Source organism: Vigna umbellata, chromosome 4, assembly GCF_029865625.1.
Source record: "Vigna umbellata cultivar VRB3 chromosome 4, Vumbellata_1.0, whole genome shotgun sequence".
In the NCBI taxonomy this organism is placed as follows: Eukaryota; Viridiplantae; Streptophyta; class Magnoliopsida; order Fabales; family Fabaceae; genus Vigna; species Vigna umbellata.
This window is the reverse complement of record NC_142168.1, coordinates 35,466,147-35,475,847: the sequence shown is the minus strand read 5'-3', so window position 1 is coordinate 35,475,847 and position 9,701 is coordinate 35,466,147. Positions and strand designations below refer to the sequence as shown.

The following is a 9,701-nucleotide window of genomic DNA, read 5'->3' as shown; positions in this document are numbered from 1 at the left end:
ATGAAGTATATCATACATTATTTACCTTGTGCAAAACCCATTATTAAATATTTCTATAACTCCACAACCTTCTTAGTTGTAAAGGCGACTCTCCCAAACGTATATTATAACAAAATACATTCGTGGAAAAGAAAAAAAAAATAAAACTTAAAGAAACCTTCAAATTTAAAAATAAAAAACATTAATCAGATAATTTTACGTATAACGATTTATAAATAGAAACAATCGTATATATCTTGTTTTTCAGGGTGGAAAGTTGATATTTATCGAAACACCACCAGATAGAGTATCGTTATCCATGTCTGTATGCATGGAGTAACTAACTGCTTCTCTCAAATGTTGCTTCCTGCAACTCACTTCAACTTCCGCTCCTTTCCTTCTTCTTCTTCTTCATTATCATCACTGCACATTTTCCCTCTGCCATTCCCCAAACCCAAACTCAAATTCCTCATTCGTTGCTCCGACACCGAAGCCGAAACCCTCCCCGAATCTGCCATTCAGCGAATAGCCGACAAGCTCCGCAGCCTTGGCATCGACGACCAGTCCTCCACTTCTCTTCCCGCTCCAGCCTCTGGCGCCGGCGAGATCTTCGTACCGCTTCCGCAGCACCTGCCGAAGCGGCGCGTGGGGCACACGATCGACCCGAGCTGGGCGAAGCAGGAGGAGCGGGTGCCGACGCTTGCGGAGCTGAGCCTGTCGAATGCCGAGATAAAGCGGCTGACGACGGCGGGATTGAGGATGAAGCAGAAGCTGCGGGTGGGGAAGGCGGGGATTACGGAAGGGATCGTGAACGGGATTCATGAACGGTGGAGGAATTCAGAGGTCGTGAGAATCGCGTGCGATGATCTCTCTAGGTTTAACATGAAAAGGACTCATGACTTGTTGGAGGTATGTAAACAAAGCAAAACAAAAACCCCATTGTTTCTGTTATTTCTTCTAAATTGCTAGCATTTTAAAATGTAACCCTACAGTATGTTCAAAACAGTGTGTTAGGGAGTATTCTGCTAGCATTTTTTCCTATTGTTTGTGGCCTGTGGAAATAACACGAGTTTGGAGTTGAAAGCCCTGGACATGTCACTCAGAATTAAGAATCGTAGTAGCTAGAATTTTGAATTTATTTGGATAAGTTTTTCCAGAAACACTTGCAGGAGAACAAAATAGTAGCTGGATTGTTTTCTTTGTTTTGGTAAATTTCAATCTTGCTTCTTCTATCTTTTTAGCATTTTAATGTGTTTTTATCTAGTTGTACGTGTAACACAAGATTTCAGAAACCAAACATACACTTATGCACCTTGGCTTCAGTTCGGGAAAAACTAGGCGAGATCCATCAAAGTTAAATGCTCAAGTTGATTTTTAGACACTTAATTCACTTTAATTTCTTAATTCAATCTCTTATTAAGCGTTTCTAAACAAGTTTATCCCAAAAAACCTTTTATTAGAATGCCCTTCTTAGATGCATGAGATTTTTTTCCCAACTATCACGGATGCTAATAAAATTTCTCAGCGAGCACACCGATTTCTGACATTTGCAAAAGTAATCGTTGCTATTACTGTAAATAAAAAAAACAGTGTGCTCTGTGAGAAATTTTTATTGGCAGGTGTGCTAGTTGGGAAAACAAATCCATATATGACTTGTCTGGTATGATAAAATTATTGGCTTTTTATAATATGAGGAGTGCTAACAACTTATATTGTTTTCAAAGTCATGAATTATTGTTGGTGATTTCTGTTGGTTGACTTTGACAGGGTAAGTTTTTCTAATAATGACAGGTCAATAGCTAGTTCCAAAGGGGGTTGGAAATCCAATTCTTGCTATTTGCAATCAAATCTGTGTATAACTCCTCTTCTTCTTTTCTTCTGGTAGAAAGTTAACAATTAATACACGAATACTTCAAAATTGGTGATATAGTCGTATTGTATCAGGATGAATAAGTAGGGAATTTAACTAAGTGATCAACAAAAGCTTCAAAAGAAATCGATAAGAACTTCAAAGTTTAAGATGTGGTTGTATTGCACCCAATTCATGTACCTGCGCAATACTAAGAAGTTCCGTTCAACCATCAGGAAATGCAGGAAATATTGTGTGGTTCAAAGCTCACCCTTAAATTCTACTAAGCGAGTTTTCTGCCCCTGTGCAATAAATTATATTTACATTACTTTGCATGGTTTGCTAAGTTCAGAGTTTCATACCTACGACTGGATTTGTTTAATTTTCCATTATCAATTGATATGATTTAATCTATGACTGTTATGAGAATGCCATTGTATTTTCATGTTGTCATGATGTGTTTTCAGTGAACTCTTAAAATAGCAAAAACATGATTTTGGTTTTTTTCCCTGATCCTGTTTTCTTTGCAAATTCTTGAAATGAAGAGATAAAGTGAAAATATGTCATTTATAATTATTAGTGAAAACTTATGAAATTAAAATTGAAATAGAAAATAAACCTAACCTTACCATGGTCTGCAACCATGTGAGGTTTTCTTCAATAAACCTATGGCTGGAGGGGCTATCTACATTTTATCCTTTTATTTACTTCAACGTGATTTCAGTGCCCCTTGTGTAATTATGTGATGATTGTCGCTGTCAGAGAAAAACTGGAGGCCTTGTTGTTTGGAGATCTGGAAGTAAGATAATATTATACAGAGGGCCTGATTATAAGTACCCTTACTTCCTATCTGATAAAGTTTTGAGAGATGACCACAGTGATGATGCTTTGCAACATATGAATGAGAATGATAAAAGTATGGATAAAAGAGAGAGCCACTTGTCTGAAAACAATTCAGTGACATACACTGGGCAAAGCTTAAATGCCCAAACGGCTAAACCAGCTTTGATACAAGGTGTTGGGACTCCCAAAAAAGTAAGATTTCAACTGCCAGGTGAGGCGGAGCTTGCTAAAGATGCAGACTACTTGCTAGCAGGGATTGGGCCACGCTTTTTTGATTGGTGGGGGTATGATCCTCTGCCTGTTGATGCTGATCTTCTACCAGCTGTTATTCCTGGATATAGGAAGCCTTTTCGCCTTCTTCCATACGGTGTGAAGCCAAAACTGACAGATGATGAAATGACCAAAATGAGGAGGCTTGGCAAACATTTACCGTGCCATTTTGCATTAGGTGAGGTTCTCTTACTTATTCTTATATGACCAAAATTAGATGTAATTGTTTTCTTGTTCTTTTGTTTCACAGGTAGAAACAGGAAACTCCAAGGATTGGCTGTTGCAATTATTAAGATTTGGGAAAGATGTGAGATTGTCAAAGTTGCTATAAAGAGAGGTGTGGAGAATACTGATGGTGAGGTAATGGCTGAAGAGATAAAGGTCAGTTTTTTTTTCTGATATTTTTCAAATTTATGACATTTGGCACTTATGATTTAAATATCATGCTAAAGTGTATAACCTGTTTTATGTATTGCTGTCAACCACTATCATTCATTGATACCATAGTGTAAATTGTTTCAGGTGATGATTAGCATGTATAATTTCACTCTGGATGGTAATTAAATTTGCATATTTGCTGTCATTTTTATTTTCATTCTACTTCTCATACATGAAAGTTTAGGACAAATGTGGATGCCAGATATTTTTGTATTACATCAAATTGTATCGCATGTTTCCAATCAACCTGTAGGTAAAATTTCGTAGTGCCTGAAAAGAAATTTATAGAATTGTATATGCTCTGAATGGATTGTGTGTCTAATGTAGACCACATAGCATGTATTTATAGGCATAATACATAATCAATTATAATAAATACACCTAATAATTAGGAATCAATCATCCTAATTTCTTAGATTATGCGGAGCCTAATTCCCTAGAAATATGTAACAACTGATTTTATTTTAACACTCTCCCTCAAGCCAGAGCATATATGTCATATGTACCAAGCTTGTTATAAATGTACTCAATCGCACCACTAGGGTGTGAAGTAGCCTGGTTGGAGCACTCTGTTGGGTTGGAGCAGGTCGACCAGGTTGAAGCGATGAAGCACAGTGGTCGTTGAAGGAAGTCGGTCTCAATCATTATGGTCACCATAGGAAAAGGATGCTTGGTGACAGAGAAAAGGGGCACACAGTTATGGTAGGTAGAGGCAGTGGACAGTGGACAATAGTGAAAGACAGAGAATTGATATTAGGACAACAAAACTGAGGTATTCAGACACAAGTGTTGAAAGACAAAAATTTTATGGCTGCTGGCAGGCAACAAAGACAATGGTGGAAGAAACTTAGAGATCCTGCTCCTATACCATATAGAATTGTATATGTTATGAATGAATTGTGTCTCTAATGTAGACCATACAGCATGTATTTATAGCTGTATTTATAGCATACTACATAATCAATTATAATAAATACACCTAATAATTAAGAATCAATCATCATAATTTCTCATATTATGTGGAGCCTAATTCCCTAGAAATATGTAATAGCTGATTTTATTGTAACAAGATTCATAATTGTTGTTACGTCAGCTTACAAGTTTGAAATGACAATTAGACAGTTTGTTTTAAAAAACTGTTTATTCACTCTCTCTTTTCCTTCTATAGATTTTTCTTCATTGAGGTTATTAGTCATACTTTGGTGGAAAACATCTAGCATACTACGTTTAGAGTGCTCTGATTGATGATTTGAGTCAAAATGGAATAATCAAAAGATCAAGAGATGTCTTTAGTACAATCTGTCAGAATGTAACTAATGATTAAAATTCAGGTTTTAGAACTAAGCTGAACCCAATACCACACAAAGAACACCAACAACAAGCCAAGTTTGGCTTAAAGTCGGCTTCTTAATAAATCTAATAATAAAATTCTTATCAATTTTGTCTGTCTTGAGAACAGGAATGGCAGCCCTGGAATCATGTCTAAAACTCATGTAATTTGCCTTTTGCTTTATCTTATTTTTCAACTTTTGTCCCAAGAGATGTACATAAGAACTCAAAGATCCACTCAGTTTTATATTGATTGTATTACTGATCTGACCGACTGTTAAGGCAGCTAGTTAAAGTTTTGTAGCAACATGGAAAATAAAACATTTTTTTGGTAAATACTAGCTTGAGATAGTTGTTTTAAAGAACTTAAATAAAACACAATCTTGTTCATGAGCAAAAAAGAAAATGTAATAATATTATAATACTATTATATCTCAATTTCAGTTCAATAAAAAGATATATTTCTCTGCAGTATCTGACTGGAGGAACTCTCCTTGCTCGGGATAAAGAATTCATTGTTTTCTATAGAGGAAAGGACTTCTTGCCAGCTGCAGTGTCATCAGCAATTGAACAACGGAGGAGTATTGGACTGTATAAACTGAAAACTGGAAATAGTTTGTCAGTTACAGATGCTCCAAGTCTGAATTATGGAACCATAGAGTCTGATTCTGAAGTACAGGGTATGAACTTCCAGAAAGATACTAAACCTGGAAAATTGACTGAGGCTGAGATAACTATTGAAAGCACCAGCGTAAAATTGTCAATGGTATGATTTTATTAACAAGCACCAATTTGCTGCTTTTCTAGTGTCTTTTTCTAGAGTTACATATGGTATAGTCGCATTCACATTCAGGCACTAGAAGAGAAAACAAAGGCGGAGAAGCTTCTAGCAGAGCTGGAAAATGCAGAGAGCCCCCAAGAAGAAGAAATCAATAGAGAGGGTATTACTGAAGAAGAGAAATACATGTTGCGGAGGATTGGCTTGAAGATGGGTCCCTTCCTGTTACTAGGTGATTTTTGGAGATGACATTTAAAATTCATAATTATGTATATTTGATTGTACTGAAGTTGAACTGAATGACTGACTGAGACTTCTATACCTTTTTAAAGTACTTGACTTAGGGAAACTTCTTTTCCTGATCAATCCTCTCTTCTTTCTCAGGTAGACGGGGTGTTTTTGATGGAACAGTGGAAAATATGCATCTTCATTGGAAGTATCGGGAACTTGTGAAGATAATATGTAATAAATGCCTGCAGGATGTCCAACAGATAGCTCAGACCTTAGCGGCAGAAAGCGGCGGAATATTAATTGCAGTAGAAAGATTGCGCAAGGGCCATGCAATCATTGTGTATCGTGGAAAGAATTATAGCCGGCCTGCAAGTTTGAGGCCTCGAACGCTTTTAAATAGAAGAGAAGCATTGAAGCGCTCTAAGGAAGCACAGCGCCGCCAGGTAAAGGTGTCATCATTAATTTATATTTGCAGAGGAGTGTCAACTGATCTGTTTTCTACATCTTTTTATGGAAGTGAAGGTGGGAGACATTTATTTACCAGTATATCACATGTGAAATGATTATTATAGTTTATAGATTGGTTTTCCATCACCTTTAATAAAACGGATCTTTTATATGTAATTTCTTTCGAGTAATTTTCTTTTGAAAAATGTTTTGATGTAAAATTTGAGAAGTACTTTTTTTTAACTTTTACTATTTGAGCCGCTTTCTCATGTTGTAAACATGCTGCTTTATTACAAGCATCAAACTCTAGCTTGAGGCAAATATTTGTTCTTTTTTAAATGCTTCGAAGAGTTTGCCCTAAGCTAGAGTTTGGTGCTTGCTCATCTGAAAATACTAAAATGTACTGTTGGTGCTCAACAAGTGAACACTACATGTGGCATGAGTCTTCAACCGTGTCACTCATTTGCCCCATCATTTGAAATGGGTGTTGACTTCTAATCTTATATTGGAATAAATATCACTAACTTATTCCTTTCTCCTCGCTTCTTGTAGTCATTGAAGCTCCATGTTTTGAAGCTAGGTAGGAACATAGACAGATTGAAACTTCAAATGGTGAGTGGCCCTTGTTTTCTTTATTTTGTTCCTGCAATACATTTTGATTTCAATTAAGGAATATAGGTTATTCACCTTATTAGGCTCAAGATATGGAGGCAAACAGTTTGCAGACTCCTGTTGACAATCAACAAGAAATAAAGGAGCAGCCAATTGAACTGAGTGATGGTTTTGGAGCTCGTCAAGCTCAACCAGGAAATTCCATAAATTGGAATTCTCCTCATGAACCTTCTGTTGACAACCGACAAGCAATACAGGAGCATTCAGTTGAGCTGGTTGATGGTGGTGGAGCTGTTAAAAGTGAAGCTGACAATTTCATAAATTGGAACCCTACCCTAGAAACTTCTGTTGATAATCCACGAGTAATGCAGGGGCAGCCAGTTGAGCTGATAGATAATGGTGAAGCTCATCAAGGTGAACCAGAAAATTCTGCAAATTGGAATTCGCCTGAAGAAGCTCCTATTGACAATCAGGAAGCAATACAGGATCAGCCTGTTGAGCTGATTGATGGCGGTGGAGCTCATCAAGATAAGCCAGAATCCTTGCCTAGTGCGATTCCTAAAGATACAGAGGTAAGTACATGACTTTGACTGATGAGAAATGAACTGCTGACCTCAATCCTTTCCTGGATTATAATCCGCTTATGTCAAGGCTTCCTTTGACATTTTCTGAATTCTTGCTTCTTGTCTAAATTCTAATTTGGTAAAAAATTATCTTGGAGTTCAGTTGGATGGAGTTAGTGATTCTGTAGTTGATACCGAGCATGACGTCTCAATTAGCAATGTAACGGAATCATCAATCATATCGTCGAAGAGTGATGCCGACCTATCAGCTCTGGTGAGAGATATGAGTTCAATTGAGTTACCTTCTGGATCTGTATATCTTTCCAACAGAGAGAGACTTCTTCTACGAAAGCAGGCACTAACTATGAAAAAGCGGTCTGTCCTTTCTGTAGGTATTGTTTTTGGCTTTATTTTCCTTTTGTCGATGTTGCTTGTTTGTTCTAGTTTGTCTCCACAGTTTCCAAGTCTAAGTTTATGCTATACAGTCGTACTAAGATTTTTTTGTTTTGTAGCTCTATCTAGTGTGGCTTGCTACTTTCTCTTTTCTTTTTCTGCCCTGGGGGTTATTAATCACAGAAACCATAGCTAACTAGCATTCTAGGTTTTGGTCCTTAAGTAGCGTTTGGCCTTGTTATTGGTGGGGCTTCCCCTCTCCTTATGTTGTTTGGTTGTGAGGATGGTGAGTATGCAATTAACATCCGTTGTTGTTTGGCAGACGAGAAAGAGAAGTGAAATAATTTAAACAACGACAAGACTTATTGAACTATTTTGCACTTATTTTTTTCTCATACTTTTTTAATACCTTTTCTGTTTCTCTTCAATCATGCACTTTTATACTTTATTTTTTCCCTATTTCTATTTATTCATGTTATTTCTATCCAACTTTTTTCTCTCCTCTTGAACAAACAGAGCATAAAAGAAATTACACCAACACAATGTTAAAGAAGCGATAGGAAATAAATGTAGCTTTAACATATTTCATCAACAGAAAACAAAAACAGAACCTTCTATAGAGAGCTAATTGGCGGAGCTTCTTGCCTGAGAGGACAAGCTAGAAGGAGTACTTTAATTTTAATAATATCTTCGTTCTAGTTGATGTGAATTTTCAATTAATATCAACATCTTGAGTGGTCTTCATTGTAGGCGATGTATTAAGTAATTTCTTTCCACGTGGATCTGGAGGCTGAAGCTGCTGTTTTATACTTTGCCTTATCCCTTTTTGTATTTTCCTGAAATTATACTAATTGGAAAACTTCGTTTCAGGAAAGAGCAATAGTGTAACTGGTATTGCGAAAGCAATCAATGCTCACTTCCGGAAATACCCTCTTGCCGTAGTTAATGTCAAAGGAAGGGCAAACGGGACCTCAATTCAGGAGGTGGTGTCCAAGCTAGAGGTTCACATACCGAAAAAATTCCTTCCCTTTTTCTCATTTCTTCCTCGTTGAATTTTCATTTCATGTCTTAGGCTAACATCATTCTCTAAATCCCTGAAATTTGTATTCTCTGTTATTCTTGCAGCAAGCAACAGGTGCCGTTCTGGTCTCTCAGGAGCTTCACAAAGTCATACTGTACAGGGGTTGGGGGGAAGGAGAGCAACCAAGCACTGCTTTAAATGTTAAGAAATTGGGTCAAGAGGGAGCGGCAAAGCTCAATATCTCTCCCGAGCTCTGGGAAGCTATCAGAATTGAATGCGGATTGCAGTAACAAACATAACATTGCTGCTCATTACTGATAAAAAACATTGCCAATTTTCTCATCAACACAACACTAGGATTTATAGAGATAGATCTACTTAGTCCAAATAATTTGGGAATTGCTGGAAAAGAAATAGGAAATACACAAAAGGGAGAGCTTAAGTGTCTAAACTTCTGTCTGTTTAAACTCTTGTAATGGCTCCCGTATCATTTCAACCATGGATAGGTAAGTGTAGAAGTCCGTGATCAACACTCAAAGTCAATTATAGCAATGTGGCAAGTGACGTTGGATAGTTGATGTGGGCAGAGTGTTGAATTTTTTTTTTCTTTGACAGCAAGTTATGTTAATAGTAAGATACTTGGGATGTTTTAACCCTTTTACAAAAAATATATATAAAGTATTTTCTTTGTTTAACCGGCAATTTATCTGTATTTATATTTGATGCAAAACGTACGAATTTCCATGTTACTTTTCACACAGACTTTATCTAAAGTAAATCAGAGTAGTTGAATCAGCATTGTTTCACGCGTCAGTCACATATAAAAATGTTCAATGAGTTTGTCTGCATAAACTCTGTCTAATTAAATCAGCATTATTGTTCCCTCATTAAATCTGCATTGTTTTATGCGTTGTATTGAGAGAACGTCACCCACTTCAATCTCCTGAG

General features: G+C 36.8%; 1 protein-coding gene across 2 annotated transcripts; it reads left to right on the top strand.

The window, feature by feature from the left end:
• Positions 1-244: 244 nt before the first annotated feature.
• LOC124822708 (CRM-domain containing factor CFM2, chloroplastic-like) lies at positions 245-9,448 on the top strand. 2 transcript variants are annotated; one of them, XR_015785797.1, is made up of 11 exons: positions 245-888; positions 2,591-3,119; positions 3,192-3,322; positions 5,181-5,474; positions 5,562-5,718; positions 5,871-6,160; positions 6,717-6,776; positions 6,860-7,348; positions 7,503-7,727; positions 8,603-8,733; positions 8,858-8,998. XR_015785797.1 is itself a non-coding variant. In XM_047294745.2 (11 exons), exons 1-11 carry the CDS (start codon positions 307-309, stop codon positions 9,041-9,043), a joined length of 3,078 nt encoding a protein of 1,025 aa, XP_047150701.1. In that variant the 5' UTR covers positions 249-306; the 3' UTR covers positions 9,044-9,448. The 2 variants fall into 2 exon arrangements, 1 of the variants encoding a protein (XP_047150701.1); XM_047294745.2 differs by having other exon boundaries at positions 249-888; positions 7,503-7,731; positions 8,858-9,448.
• The last annotated feature ends 253 nt before the right edge of the window (positions 9,449-9,701 follow it).

Bases quoted from the DNA above. Each gene is read 5' to 3' on its own strand.
- LOC124822708 (XM_047294745.2), top strand. From the start codon at position 307: ATGCATGGAGTAACTAACTGCTTCTCTCAAATGTTGCTTCCTGCAACT. The intron at 5,719-5,870 runs GTGATTTTTGGA...CTTCTTTCTCAG, and splicing joins GGGTCCCTTCCTGTTACTAG to GTAGACGGGGTGTTTTTGAT. The intron at 7,349-7,502 runs GTAAGTACATGA...CTTGGAGTTCAG, and splicing joins CGATTCCTAAAGATACAGAG to TTGGATGGAGTTAGTGATTC.